Source organism: Oncorhynchus tshawytscha, unplaced genomic scaffold (assembly GCF_018296145.1).
Source record: "Oncorhynchus tshawytscha isolate Ot180627B unplaced genomic scaffold, Otsh_v2.0 Un_scaffold_4246_pilon_pilon, whole genome shotgun sequence".
In the NCBI taxonomy this organism is placed as follows: domain Eukaryota; kingdom Metazoa; phylum Chordata; class Actinopteri; order Salmoniformes; family Salmonidae; genus Oncorhynchus; species Oncorhynchus tshawytscha.
The window spans coordinates 80,832-95,492 of NW_024609831.1; the positions used below are offsets into that span (position 1 = coordinate 80,832).

The 14,661-nt window shown below is 46.3% G+C and overlaps 2 protein-coding genes and 1 non-coding gene across 4 annotated transcripts; 2 read left to right on the forward strand and 1 right to left on the reverse strand.

Moving 5' to 3' along the window:
• Positions 1-185: 185 nt before the first annotated feature.
• nabp1b (nucleic acid binding protein 1b) lies at positions 186-6,759 on the forward strand. The gene is made up of 6 exons (XM_042319408.1): positions 186-835; positions 949-995; positions 5,352-5,443; positions 5,835-5,906; positions 5,985-6,060; positions 6,394-6,759. Exons 1-6 carry the CDS (start codon positions 739-741, stop codon positions 6,619-6,621), a joined length of 612 nt encoding a protein of 203 aa, XP_042175342.1. The 5' UTR covers positions 186-738; the 3' UTR covers positions 6,622-6,759.
• On the forward strand, positions 369-450 carry trnas-cga. Its single transcript has one exon. It is a non-coding gene; the product is annotated as a tRNA-Ser (tRNA).
• A 4,584-nt stretch (positions 6,760-11,343) lies between the features above and the next one.
• On the reverse strand, positions 11,344-14,640 carry LOC112266310 (PI-PLC X domain-containing protein 1). Of its 2 annotated transcripts, XM_024443699.2 has the most exons (7): positions 14,376-14,639; positions 13,853-13,989; positions 13,328-13,495; positions 12,988-13,143; positions 12,550-12,662; positions 12,345-12,418; positions 11,344-12,200 (listed from the first exon to the last, which is right to left on the reverse strand). In XM_024443699.2, exons 1-7 carry the CDS (start codon positions 14,470-14,472, stop codon positions 11,950-11,952), a joined length of 996 nt encoding a protein of 331 aa, XP_024299467.1. In that variant the 5' UTR covers positions 14,473-14,639; the 3' UTR covers positions 11,344-11,949. The 2 variants fall into 2 exon arrangements, with proteins under 2 accessions (XP_024299467.1, XP_042175416.1); XM_042319482.1 differs by lacking the exon at positions 13,328-13,495 and having other exon boundaries at positions 12,988-13,144; positions 13,854-13,989; positions 14,376-14,640.
• Positions 14,641-14,661: the final 21 nt, after the last annotated feature.

The window sequence follows — 14,661 nt, forward strand, 5'->3', positions numbered from 1 at the left end:
ACAATACATTGTAAACATTACATTATAAACCTTTTGAACATAGATAGCTATAGAACCCTGATATGTTCTATGATTTGGTTGTTTTTGTGCATTTCTGTGTGGCCCTGGCCTCACCATCTCGTCGGCAGCGTATAGGCGCCACCTTGTGGCAATTTGGCAAACTACAGTGCAGGACAGGAAAAGAGGTCTTACCTTCAGTTTATTTACAATACATAGCTACAAAGAAAAGCAAGGATGCAGTATGAAACCAGCGCTCTCTTACAATACCACTTATCTAATGTAACTAGCTTCTCAATAAACTACCTAGCCAAATATCCCAATTTCGCAAAGAGGTTTCTATACCATTGTTACAGCCAGTAATATGCACAGTCACGGTGGCCGAGAGGTTAAGGCGTTGGACTCGAAATCCAATGGGGTTTCCCCGCACAGGTTCGAATCCTGTTCGTGACGATTGTTCGCTTTTAGTATTTGCAGTTGTATTAAAGAAAGCATACGGCAAATATATCGACAAAAGCAGTTTCTGCTTATATAGGCTTAGTTGGATTTCGAAAAAGCTATATGGAGAATTTATGCTTTATTATGGGGGAATGAGCTCTGAACGTAACACGCCCCCTTGATAACCATGTGTTGTTCTCGTCTCCCTAATTTTGACAGCTGTAAATTAATTTGAACCTGATTTGAACGATTTCCACCATCACTACTTGTCTCTCTTTCTCGCTTCAGTGACTTTAATCAAATATGTTCGCCATTGTGCCAAACGATGCTCAATTCTTGATAAAAGACATAAGGTTGGGATTGAAGAATTTAAATTTAATCTTTATTGTGTTGGAAATGGGTGAGTGGTGAATGACAGTAAAATGTTTGTTTTATAAAAACATTCTGTGTTTCATTTGGTGATGAATGAATGAATGCAAACTTTGTTCATTCTCTCCTTCCCTCCACCTGAAGGAAGGGTAACTAAAACAAAGGATGGGCATGAGGTTCGCTCCTGCAAGGTGGGGATCATTTTTTCATTATTCCCCCTCCATCTTTATTCATTCTCATCCTGCCTTTTTCTGCTCTTCCCCCATCTTCATTCAGTCTCATCCTGCCTTTTTCTGCTCTTCCCCCATCTTCATTCAGTCTCATCCTGCCTTTTTCTGCTCACCCCCATCTTCATTCAGTCTCATCCATCCAGCCTTTTTCTGCTCTCCCCCATCTTCATTCAGTCTCATCCTGCCCTTTTCTGCTCTCCCCCATCTTCATTCAGTCTCATCCTGCCATTTTTCTGCCTTTTCTGCTCTCCCCCATCTTCATTCAGTCTCATCCTGCCTTTTTCTGCTCTCCCCCATCTTCATTCAGTCTCATCCTGCCTTTTCTGCTCTCCCCCATCTTCATTCAGTCTCATCCTGTCTCATCCTTTTTCTGCTCTCCCCCCCATCTTCATTCAGTCTCATCCTGCCTTTTTCTGCTTTTCTGCTCTCCCCCATCATCTTCATTCAGTCTCATCCTGCCCTTTTCTGCTCTCCCCATCATCTTCATCTTCATTCAGTCTCATCCTGCCCTTTTCTGCTCTCCCCCATCTTCATTCAGTCTCATCCTGCCCTTTTCTGCTCTCCCCATCTTCATTCTCTCATTCCCCCATCTTCATTCAGTCTCATCCTGCCTTTTCTGCTCTCCCCCATCTTCATTCAGTCTCATCCTGCCTTTTTCTGCTCTCCCCCATCTTCATTCAGTCTCATCCTGCCCTTTTCTGCTCTCCCCCCATCTTCATTCAGTCTCATCCTGCCTTTTCTGCTCCCCCATCTTCATTCAGTCTCATCCTGCCTTTTCTGCTCTCCCCCATCTTCATTCAGTCTCATCTTTTCTGCCTTTTTCTGTCTCTCCTGCCCCCCATCTTCATTCAGTCTCATCCTGCCTTTTTCTGCTCTCCCCCATCTTCATTCAGTCTCATCCTGCCTTTTCTGCTCTCCCCCATCTTCATTCATTCTCATCCTGCCTTTTTCTGCTCTCCCCCATCTTCATTCAGTCTCATCCTGCCCTTTTCTGCTCTTCCCCCATCTTCATTCAGTCTCATCCTGCCCTTTTCTGCTCTCCCCCATCTTCATTCAGTCTCATCCTGCCTTTTTCTGCTCTCCCCATCCATTCATCTTCATTCAGTCTCATCCTGCCTTTTTCTGCTCTCCCCCATCTTCATTCAGTCTCATCCTGCCCTTTTCTGCTCTCTTTTCCCCATCTTCATTCAGTCTGCCTGCCCTTTTCTGCTCTCCCCCATCTTCATTCAGTCTCATCCTGCCTTTTTCTGCTCTCCCCCATCTTCATTCAGTCTCATCCTGCCTTTTTCTGCTCTCCCCCATCTTCATTCAGTCTCATCCTGCCTTTTCTGCTCTCCCCATCTTCATTCAGTCTCATCCTGCCTTTTTCTGCTCTCCCCCATCTTCATTCAGTCTCATCCTGCCTTTTTCTGCTCTCCCCCATCTTCATTCAGTCTCATCCTGCCTTTTCTGCTCTCCCCCCATCTTCATTCAGTCTCATCCTGCCCTTTTCTGGCTTCCCCATCTTCATTTCTTCCTGCTCTCCCCCATCTTCATTCAGTCTCATCCTGCCCTTTTCTGCTCTTCCCCATCTTCATTCAGTCTCATCCTGCCCTTTTCTGCTCTCTCCCCATCTTCATTCAGTCTCATCCTGCCTTTTTCTGCTCTCCCCCATCTTCATTGTCTCATCCTGCCTTTTCTGCTCTCCCCATCTTCATTCAGTCTCATCCTGCCTTTTCTGCTCTTCCCCATCTTCATTCAGTCTCATCCTGCCTTTTTCTGCTCTCCCCATCTTCATTCAGTCTCATCCTGCCTTTTCTGCTCTCCCCATCTTCATTCAGTCTCATCCTGCCTTTTTCTGTCTCTCCCCCATCTTCATTCAGTCTCATCCTGCCTTTTTCTGCTCTCCCCCATCTTCATTCAGTCTCATCCTGCCTTTTCTGCTCTCCCCCATCTTCATTCAGTCTCATCCTGCCCTTTTCTGCTCTCCCCCATCTTCATTCAGTCTCATCCTGCCTTTTTCTGCTCTCCCCATCTTCATTCAGTCTCATCCTGCCCTTTTCTGTCTCCCCCATCATTGTCTCATCCTGCCTTTTCTGCTCTCCCCCATCTTCATTCAGTCTCATCCTGCCCTTTTCTGCCTCCCCCATCTTCATTCATCTGCTCTCCCCATCTTCATTCAGTCTCATCCTGCCTTTTTCTGCTCTCCCCCATTCATTCAGTCTCATCCTGCCTTTTTCTGCTCTCCCCCAAATCAGCTCTCCCCCATCTTCATTAAATCCTGCCTTTTCTGCTCTCCCCCATCTTCATTCAGTCTCATCCTGCCTCTCCCCCCATCTTCATTCAGTCTCATCCTGCCCTTTTCTGCTCTTCCCCATCTTCATTCAGTCTCATCCTGCCCTTTTCTGCTTCCCCCATCTTCATTCAGTCTCATCCTGCCTTTTTCTGCTCTTCCCCCATCTTCATTTCTCATCCTGCCTTTTCTTCCCCCATCTTCATTCAGTCTCATCCTGCCCTTTTCTGCTCTCCCCCATCTTCATTCAGTCTCATCCTGCCTTTTTCTGCTCTTCCCCCATCTTCATTCAGTCTCATCCTGCCTTTTCTGCTCTCCCCCATCTTCATTCAGTCTCATCCTGCCCTTTTTCTGCTCTCCCCCATCTTCATTGTCTCATCCTGCCTTTTTCTGCTCTCCCCCATCTTCATTCAGTCTCATCCTGCCTTTTCTGCTCTCCCCCATCTTCATTCAGTTCATCCTGCCTTTTTCTGCTCTCCCCCATCTTCATTCAGTCTCAATCTTCATTCAGTCTCATCCTGCCCTTTTCTGTCCCCCATCTTCATTGTCTCATCCTGCCTTTTTCTGCTCTCCCCCATCTTCATTCAGTCTCATCCTGCCTTTTTCTGCTCTCCCCCATCTTCATTCAGTCTCATCCCAATCTCCCCCATCTTCATTCATATGGCTCTTCCCCCATCTTCATTCAAATCTTCATTCAGTCTCATCCTGCCCTTTTCTGCTCTCCCCCATCTTCATTCAGTCTCATCCTGCCTTTTTCTGCTCTCTCCCCATCATTCAGTCTCATCCTGAGTTTTTTCTGCTCTCCCCCATCTTCTCAGTCTCATTCTTCCCCCATCTTCATTCAGTCTCATCCTGCCCTTTTGCTCTCCCCCATCTCAGTCCCCATCTTCATTCAGTCTCATCCTGCCTTTTTCTGCTCTCCCCCATCTTCATTCTGTCTCATCCTGCCTTTTTCTGCTCTCCCCATCTTCATTCAGTCTCATCCTGCCTTTTTCTGCTCTCCCCCCATCTTCATTCAGTCTCATCCTGCCTTTTTTCTGCTCTCCCCATCTTCATTCAGTCTCATCCTGCCTTTTTCTGCTTTCCCCCATCTTCATTCAGTCTCATATGCTCTCCCCCATCTTCATTCAGTCTCATCCTACTTTTCTGCTCTCCCCCATCTTTGTCTCATCCTCTTTTCTTCCCCATCTTCATTCAGTCTCATCCTGCCCTTTTCTGCTCTTCCCCCATCTTCATTCAGTCTCATCCTGCCCTTTTCTGCTCTCCCCCATCTTCATTCAGTCTCATCCTGCCTTTTTCTGCTTTCCCCCATCTTCATTCAGTCCTTTTGCTCTCTCCCCATCTTCTTTCTCTCTGCTCTCCCCATCTTCATTCAGTCTCATCCTGCCTTTTTCTGCTCTCCCCCATCTTCATTCATCTGCTCTCCCCCATCTTCATTCATCTGCCTTTTTCTGCCTTTTTCTCATTCTCATCCTGCCTTTTTCTGCTCCCCCATCTTCATTCAGTCTCATCCTGCCTTTTCTGCTCTCCCCCATCTTCATTCAGTCTCATCCTGCCCTTTTCTGCTCTCCCCATCTTCATTCAGTCTCATCCTGCCTTTTTCAGCTCTTCCCCATCTTCATTCAGTCTCATCCTGCCCTTTTCCTTTCTTCATTCAGTCTCATCCTGCCCTTTTCTGCTCTCCCCCATCTTCATTCAGTCTCATCCTGCCTTTTTCTGCTCTCCCCCATCTTCATTCAGTCTCATCCTGCCTTTTCTGCTCTCCCCCATCTTCATTCAGTCTCATCCTGCCTCTTTTCTGCTCTTCCCCCATCTTCATTCAGTCTCATCCTGCCTTTTTCTGCTCTCCCCCATCTTCATTCAGTCTCATCCTGCCCTTTTCTGCTCTCCCCCATCTTCATTCAGTCTCATCCTGCCCTTTTCTGCTCTCCCCCATCTTCATTCAGTCTCATCCTGCCTTTTTCTGCTCTCTCATTCATGCAAACCTTCTACCTGTCTCCCGTAAAGTGGGATAATTGCTCTCTTCCACCTCCCTCTCCTGTCAGGTGGCTGATAAAAGTGGGTGCATCACCCTGTCTGTGTGGGACGAGGTCGGTGGACTCATCCAGCCAGGAGACATCCTCCGCCTCTCACGAGGGTATCTATCTATCTATCTAGTTCTGTCTCTCTCTCTGAAAATTATGTCACTATGTCAATATACATTGTTGTAATGATGTGCAAATAGTTCAAGTAAAAAATGAACATAAATAAACATAAATATGGGTTGTATTTACAATGATGTTTGTTCTTCACTGCTTGACCTTTTCTTGTGGCAACAGGAATCTTGCTGTTGTAATTGCACACTGTGGTATTTCACCCAATAGATATGGGACTTCATCAAAGTTGGATTTGTTTTCGAGTTCTTTGTGGGTCTGTGTAATCTGAGGGAAATATGTGTCTCTAATATGGTCATACGTTTGAAAAGGAGGTTTGGAAGTGCAGCTCAGTGTCTCTCTCTCTGTCGTCTGTCTGTTTCTCTCTCTCGTCAGCTATGCATCCCTGTGGAAGGGCTGTCTGACACTCTACACAGGCAGAGGAGGAGACCTGCAGAAGATAGGAGAGTAAGACACACAAACTGTTGACTTGGATGTTAATGTGTTGTAGATTTAGTTAAGGTACTGATCTGTGTTGTATTGCAGTTTTTGCATGGTCTTCTCTGAGGTGCCAAACTTTAGTGAACCAAACCCAGAGGTACTGGCCCAGGCCAACAGGCCGGTGAGTACACACACCAGAATGATCTATACATTTTATTTGTCATGTTATTTTCTACATCTCCCTTCCTCCCCATCACCTCTTCCTTCTCTCTCTGTTCATCTCATCCTCCTCTCCTTCTCTCTCTGTTCATCTCATCCTCCTCTCCTTCTCTCTCTGTTCATCTCATCCTCCTCTCCTTCTCTCTCTGTTCATCTCATCCTCCTCTCCTTCTCTCTCTGTTCATCTCATCCTCCTCTCCTTCTCTCTCTGTTCATCTCATCCTCCTCTCCTTCTCTCTCTGTTCATCTCATCCTCCTCTCCTTCTCTCTCTGTTCATCTCATCCTCCTCTCCAGTCTAAAGTTGAGTCCCAGAACAGTTCTTCTGTCAATCAAAGCTCCACCCCCTCAGTCCCCACCCTCACATACTCTTCCAATGGATGCTCTCCGCTCTCCCGGAATCCAACCTATGGGAGCACAGGACAGCAGACTGGGCGAGGCTCCGGAGGTCCTGGCACCGAACCCAAGCCCACAGAATCTGTGGGCAACAGCAGGGACCCACGGCAAGGGCTAAAGAGGAAATGACGCTAGTTTCAAATCAACACGTATCTTGGGCCTAGCTGTATTTTTATTTAGCAAGTTAAATCATTTTTGTTAACATGGCCATCATTTTCTAAGGAATGTTACACGTTTGGTTCAAATAAATAAATCATAACTAAAAGATTTTGGGGGTTTGAGGTAAAGTTACTCAACTCACTCCAACTGTTCCAACATGTCCGTACTGGCAGATAGCCTGCCCCTCTTTCAACACGACCGTACCGGCAGATAGCCTGACCCCCTTTCAACACGTCCGTACCGGCAGATAGCCTGCCCCCCTTTCAACACGTCCGTACCGGCAGATAGCCTGCCCCCTTTCAACACGTCCGTACCGGCAGATAGCCTGCCCCCCTTTCCACACGTCCGTACCGGCAGATAGCCTGACCCCCTTTCAACAAGTCCGTACCGGCAGATAGCCTGACCCCCTTTCAACACGTCCGTACCGGCAGATAGCCTGACCCCATTTCACACAAGTCCGCCTCCCTTTCAACACGTCCCGGCAGATAGCCTGACCCCATTTCAACAAGTCCGTACCGGCAGATAGCCTGACCCCATTTCAACAAGTCCGTACCGGCAGATAGCCTGACCCCATTTCGACAAGTCCGTACCGGCAGATAGCCTGACCCCATTTCGACAAGTCGCCTTACCGGCAGATAGCCTGACCCCATTTCGACAGTACCGGCAGATAGCCTGACCCATTTCGACAAGTCCGTACCGGCAGATAGCCTGACCCCATTTCAACACAAGTCCGCCCCCTTTCCACATGTCCGGCAGATAGCCTGACCCCATTTCAACAAGTCCGCCTGACCCCGTTTCAACAAGTCCGGCAGATAGCCTGCCCCCATTTCAACAAGTCCGTACCGGCAGATAGCCTGCCCCCATTTCAACAAGTCCGTACCGGCAGATAGCCTGACCCCCCATTTCAACAAGTCCGTACCGGCAGATAGCCTGACCCCATTTCAACAAGTCCGTACCGGCAGATAGCCTGACCCCATTTCAACAAGTCCGTACCGGCAGATAGCCTGACCCCATTTCAACAAGTCCGTACCGGCAGATAGCCTGACCCCATTTCAACAAGTCCGTACCGGCAGATAGCCTGACCCCATTTCAACAAGTCCGTACCGGCAGATAGCCTGACCCCATTTCAACAAGTCCGTACCGGCAGATAGCCTGACCCCATTTCAACAAGTCCTACCGGCAGATAGCCTGACCCCATTTCAACAAGTCCGTACCGGCAGATAGCCTGACCCCATTTCAACAAGTCCGTACCGGCAGATAGCCTGACCCCATTTCAACAAGTCCGTACCGGCAGATAGCCTGACCCCATTTCAACAAGTCCGTACCGGCAGATAGCCTGACCCCATTTCAACAAGTCCGTACCGGCAGATAGCCTGACCCCATTTCAACAAGTCCGTACCGGCAGATAGCCTGCCCCCCTTTTATTTGCAGTAGGTAGAAGTTGTTTCTTGGAAAGAGGCAAAGAGTGAGACCAGGTTAGAGGACTTTCTCTTGAATATTTCTGGAACACTGCAGATTCTAGTGAGAAAATGTCCTTACATATAAATCACACAGAGGAACAACACCCTACCAAGCACATCCAAGAGAGATAGACCTACTCATTCAAGGGTTTTGCTTTATTTGTCCTGTTTTCTACATTGTAGGGCTAGCCAATGGAAGTCCATAGAGTCACTCCTCCCAACAAAATAATGTGAGAGACTAGCTCCCTATGAGTCCAGTAGGCTATAAAAGAAACACAAGCAATGACCGCCTGACGAAGGCTCCTGCAGTCAGACAACTTAACTGTGGTGCAGGATGTTGTGTGCTGGATTTCCTTTCTATTCAGAGTCAAGTTATGTCCCAGCTGGTCTGCTATTGACTTCCTATTTATAAGCCTTGTCCCCTGACGAAGACCAATGGTATGTTCTTCCTAATTCTACCAAGACTAAAAATGAAACTGAAAGTCTGTCCATGTGGGTGGAGACAGTATTTCTGTAGTAGCCAGAAGGTTTTTCCATTCGGTTAGTTTGCAAAGACGATGGACAAATACAGACCGAGTGCCTGAGAGAAGTTTGAGGTGTTAGCTGCTAACGATTGCTCCACGATCAGCTACAGACACATATCCTTACTGGTTTGAGAGGCTTTCACTTTTAACAACTGTTCTCAGACCAATCATGCTTGACGAGGGTGTACGCTATGAGGCCCTATCAGTGGCATTGGGAGCCACGGTGAGGCCCTTGTCCGACTTTCAGAGGAACAACCCTGGCAAGACACCTGAAAACCTTCTGACTGTGGAAGGCTTTGTCATCGGTTCTGTCCTGGGCATCCCCTCTCTCCTGCAGTGGCTCAGCCCTGTCTCATGCTCGACATCAGTGCCTGTCTTCCACCAGGACAAAAGAAAGGTAATCAACACCAAACTCTTTGTGGATGAGGCAAAATTCTTTGATAGGAAGTTCGATTATGACTTCACCAACGTTTCCGACTCTGAGAGTTTTGAGAGAGGCGATGAGAGTTACAAGCGACCGTGTGGATGGAAACGGATCGCGTTGAAGGGTCTGGACAAATACGGAGATAACACATGGCTCGGTCCAAAAGGGATTCGGACATACTCATACCCCGGGGAGTGGCCAGTGTCATACCACGGTACCAGCGAGGACGGGGCTAAAGGCATCATCCAGTCCCACTATAAAGTAGGAGCCAGGCAGCTCTACGGGTGAGGCATCTACTCCACTCCTGACCTCAGCCAAGCCAGCGGCTACGCTGGAGACTTTGTGTCGAAGACAAACGGGAAAACCTACAGGATAGTCCTTCAGAACCGTATCAACCCAGCCCAACGGAAGATCTGTAAGAGAGTTGACTACTGGCTTGTTCCAGTTAAAGATGGCACATCTGAGAAAGGAGAGAGGAGGATTGTGGAGAGCTCCATCCACCCCTATGGGATTCTGCTGAAGGAGATGTGAAGGGGCATGTGATAAGAGAAGGTAAACCAAAGTCATAGGGAAGGTGTCAATTACATACTCCCCGCGTCCTCTCTCCTCGTACCTTTCTCAAAACCCATTACATCAGAAAGCCAGAGTTCCTTCCCCTCAGACCTTCTCTTCCAATCTGTTTTGAGAAGGAGACAAGGAGTATGCAATTGAGATCTTCCCATATAGAGACTTTAGAGCAGGTTGCTATATTGCTTATTTTTCAGAAATAATTGCCTTTTGAAGGAGTTAGATTATATTTCATTAATTAGATTTGAACTTCTAGATATTCCGTCGTCTTTCTTCATTTGATAGTTGTCTGTCTGTATCAGTGAAGTGCCTTACTGTGTGCCATTTGTGAATTACATCTATGTTTATGTAACATGTGTTCACTATATTTTCTACAATGTATCCATGTTTCTACAGTTAATGGTGTGGCATTAATTATGCACCTTGTTTGGTGAGTTGAACTGGATCTTTTGTTCAGTGATCTGCCATTTCTGCTTTTTCCTTTTTTTATATGATTAAATGTATTATTTTGTTTCACCATACACTTTTATCACCCTTTTTGTTAGCTTCTGTTTTAGTTTCCTCTAGAACATTAAACTAGTGCCAACAGATCTGTCCCTGCAACATGTTGTACTGCACTTCTGCTGTTTGAACACAGGAGGGCAGCACACAGTTTACATGACAATTTCTCAGGGTAGTCATTCTCAGCTGTGAGGAAGTGGTTTATTTTATAAAGTCACACCTTAACATGACTATTTCTCAGGGTAGTCATTCTCAGCTGTGAGGAAGTGGTTTATTTTATAAAGTCACACCTGCTGTAACATGACTATTTCTCAGGGTAGTCATTCTCAGCTGTGAGGAAGTGGTTTATTTTATAAAGTCACACCTGCTGTAACATGACTATTTCTCAGGGTAGTCATTCTCAGCTGTGAGGAAGTGGTTTATTTTATAAAGTCACACCTGCTGTAACATGACTATTTCTCAGGGTAGTCATTCTCAGCTGTGAGGAAGTGGTTTATTTTATAAAGTCACACCTGCTGTAACATGACTATTTCTCAGGGTAGTCATTCTCAGCTGTGAGGAAGTGGTTTATTTTACAAAGTCACACCTGCTAAAAACATGACTATTTCAAGGTGTTAATGATGTTTGAAATAAAGATGCCTCAAACAGATAAAGTTCAATAGACATTTATGTATTTGCCCCTGCATGTAGTATATTTGCATATAGAAAATAAATGATATTGTCCATCTGATGAAACTTTTCCTGTGGCATCACTTTAGAATGCAAAAACCTCTCAGTGTATCCATCATACTCATTATCAACACAGTAAACCTGACACCCTGTGCTGTAGGTAGACATAGGGAAACATGGGAACTCATTCATATGATCTAGTAGTGCACGTGTCAAACTCATTCACATGATCTAGTAGTGCACGTGTCAAACTCATTCACATGATCTAGTAGTGCACGTGTCAAACTCATTCACATGATCTAGTAGTGCACGTGTCAAACTCATTCACATGATCTAGTAGTGCACGTGTCAAACTCATTCACATGATCTAGTAGTGCACGTGTCAAACTCATTCACATGATCTAGTAGTGCACGTGTCAAACTCATTCACATGATCTAGTAGTGCACGTGTCAAACTCATTCACATGATCTAGTAGTGCACGTGTCAAACTCATTCACATGATCTAGTAGTGCACGTGTCAAACTCATTCACATGATCTAGTAGTGCACGTGTCAAACTCATTCACATGATCTAGTAGTGCACGTGTCACTCATTCACATGATCTAGTAGTGCACGTGTCAAACTCATTCACATGATCTAGTAGTGCACGTGTCAAACTCATTCACATGATCTAGTAGTGCACGTGTCAAACTCATTCACATGATCTAGTAGTGCACGTGTCAAACTCATTCACATGATCTAGTAGTGCACGTGTCAAACTCATTCACATGATCTAGTAGTGCACGTGTCACTCATTCACATGATCTAGTAGTGCACGTGTCACTCATTCATATGATCTAGTAGTGCACGTGTCAAACTCATTCCACGAAGGGCCGAGTGTCTGTGGGTTTTTGCTCCTCCCAAATTAGTAAGGAACTCCCCTCACCTGGTTGTCTAGGTCTAAATGAAAGGAAAAACAAAAAACCCACAGGCAGTAGGCCCTCCATGGAATGAGTTTGACACACCTGATCTAGTGTATCAGAGTACCATGTTGATTACACCTAACCAAACCTCTCAGATCTCCACAACTGCATAGGGAGAAGGAGCTAGAAGCCATTTGGGATTCTGTGCATGTTTATCTGTCGGTCTCTTTCTCATTCCATCCCTTGTGAGTCATCTGTGGCTCTCTGTCTTCAGCAGTTTCTTATTGAGCCCGATAACCACAGAGGCAAAGTGGTTCAGACCCACAAAGTCTCCACAGATGATGTTGACAGCGGTCTGGTTCGGTCCAGGAGTCTGCTTTTCCACCCAGTCCAGCAGCAGGGAGAAACTCTTCATCGTTAACTTCCTCATCGTCAGACAGGGGTTGCAGACCACCACAGCAGTGTCCTCCGTTAGGTTCAGCCCCGAGGTGAAGAAATGAGCTGTCAATCAAAGAGGTCAGCTGTCAATCAAAGAGGTCAGCTGTCAATCAAAGAGGTCAGCTGTCAATCAAAGGACACGCAAGCCCACGCGCGCGCGCGCACACACACACACACACACACACACACACACACAAACAAACAAACCTGCTCTTCCTTGGGCCTTCTGCCGCTCCTCCAGGTAAGAAATGACCTCTTTGGGGTCTGCCGAGTCAGCGTACCTGTAAAGGTTATAGGTTTAACACACATCCACACAGAGTCCCACACACAGAGTCCCACACACAGAGTCCCACACACAGAGTCCCACACACACAGAGTCCCACACACACAGAGTCCCACACACAGAGCGTACCAGTAAGGGATCTTAGGCCACAGTTCCTTGTGTTGGTGAAGAATCGTCTCATCGTCGTACGAAATGATGACCTGCTGCCCCAGATCCCAGCACTGGCTCAGATAGGGAGTCTCCTATACACACACACACGAGAGTTCATTCACCTTTCATGCCAATAAAACACAGAAAACAATGGACACTTCACTTCCTGAAAACTTAACTGACCCCAACTAACACCACTTCCTGAAAACATGAACTCACCGTGCTTCTACACCTGCATTGCTTGCTGTTTGGGGTTTTAGGCTGGGTTTCTGTACAGCACTTTGAGATATCAGCTGATGTACAAAGGGCTGTATAAATAAATGTGATTTGACCGGAAACTGGCACCACTTCCTGAAAACTGAACTGACCCCAACCCTGACTGAGACAGGCAGTAGTGGGGTCTTGTCTATCCTGTACCTGTGGGGGGCAGAGTTTGTCTTTAAACAGCTGAGTGATGTAGCAGACCAGGGCCTGGTGCTCAGAGTCCGTCAGCAGGTAGAAGTGGGAACAGGACAGGATCACTACCTCCTTCTGGTGCTGCTCCAACCACACAGCCATGGTTGACAGGGCCTCCACACACACACACACACACACACACACACACACACACACACACACACACACACACACACACACACACACACACACACACACACACACACAATGGATTGTGAATAATATTTCTAGTGCATATGCTCTCACATTGAGTACAGAAGATTCACACACCAGAATGGCATGTGTGTTTACTATACCATACCTTTACAGTCTGTAGCGTATAAATCGCGTGTGCAAAATACAGCGTGTCATCTGTGTTGTGTGTTTTTAACATGTCTTGTGTGTTGAATGTATTTTTAATGTTTTTATGGGCGATCCGTAGATCGAAGAACCGGATTCCAGCATCCAACTGATCAGGAATACTCCACGCCTATGGGAGAAAAGGACAGGGACAATCTCTAACTTAGATTGTATATAATATTAATAATACACACACACAGTTCTCTGTCTGCAGTGTGTTTGTGTGTTGTGTGTTTGGTGTGTGTTTTTTTGGTTTTATTATCCTTGTGGGGACCAGAAGTGCTCACAAGGATAGTAAAACAAGGGAAAAAAACAAGGGACATTTCACCAGTCCCCACAAGGAAAAAAGGCTATTTTCAGGTTAGGAGTTAGGTTTAGGGTTACAGTTACAATTAGGGGTTAGGGTTGGGGAAAATAGGATTTTGAATGGGAATCAATAGTTTAGTCCCCACAAGGATAGGAAAACCAACATGTGTGTGAAACCTGCCTGTGTGGTGGCCCAGCGGTAGACACAGGGGCGTACAATGCAGGGTGCCAGTCGATCCAGAAACTGCAGCATGAACGACTCAGAACCCAAGACAGGAGAGTGTGTATCCAGGCAGTAACTCATGCTGTCATGACTCCCTGCAAGCAGAGACAAAAAGAAAGACACAAAAGCGCAGTCATATGACATCAAGGAAAGGGACGGAATAGGTTTGAAAAAACAGGCTGACTTCCTCTAATGAAACTCGTGACAAATGTTTTCTCTAGGCTAGTCCCATATAAACATAGTGTAATGAAACAGGCAGGGAACAGGTCTCGGACCCTCATCCTTCTAGCCCGAAGTCCAGCGCCAATCGACTGTGCCCCAAAAGCATATTCAAGTGGCAGAGTCAATATCCGTGCTTATAAACCCAGGGTCGTTACAATAGCTTGTGCTCTAAACTCTATTCTATATCAAACTCTTTTTGTAATCGAAATAAAAAGGATAACAGTAGGCTATCACTCGACATTATTAAGTTCATTCTCACCGGGTATCGCCAGGTCCCAAAGCGGTGTACCCCACAGTTCCTCTGGCAGTTGAGACATCCAGTCTTCGTTAGTGGACGATGCGTCTCCGCGCTCCATTTCCACCACCTATTGATATCTACTATTGATGATAGCTTGTAAACAGCGAGCGGAATGTAGCAGGACCACAGTTACAATGCTGTAGATATGTTGGATTTCACCCGGGTCTGTGACTAGAAAGAGATGAAAATGCCCTTTCCCATTTGGTCCTATTCTTGCTTCCGCATTCTCTTCAGCAGGAAGGGGACA

What these genes read in the sequence shown, in the direction of transcription:
- nabp1b (XM_042319408.1), top strand. Translation starts at nt 739, where the DNA reads ATGTTCGCCATTGTGCCAAACGATGCTCAATTCTTGATAAAAGACATA. An exon ending in ATCCTCCGCCTCTCACGAGG is followed by an intron (nt 5,444 to 5,834) that starts GTATCTATCTAT and finishes CTCTCTCGTCAG; the next exon opens with CTATGCATCCCTGTGGAAGG. An exon ending in TGGCCCAGGCCAACAGGCCG is followed by an intron (nt 6,061 to 6,393) that starts GTGAGTACACAC and finishes CCTCCTCTCCAG; the next exon opens with TCTAAAGTTGAGTCCCAGAA.
- LOC112266310 (XM_024443699.2), bottom strand. Translation starts at nt 14,472, where the DNA reads ATGGAGCGCGGAGACGCATCGTCCACTAACGAAGACTGGATGTCTCAA. An exon ending in TTGGGACCTGGCGATACCCG is followed by an intron (nt 13,990 to 14,375) that starts GTGAGAATGAAC and finishes CTCTGCTTGCAG; the next exon opens with GGAGTCATGACAGCATGAGT. An exon ending in ACCGCTGGGCCACCACACAG is followed by an intron (nt 13,496 to 13,852) that starts GCAGGTTTCACA and finishes TTTCTCCCATAG; the next exon opens with GCGTGGAGTATTCCTGATCA.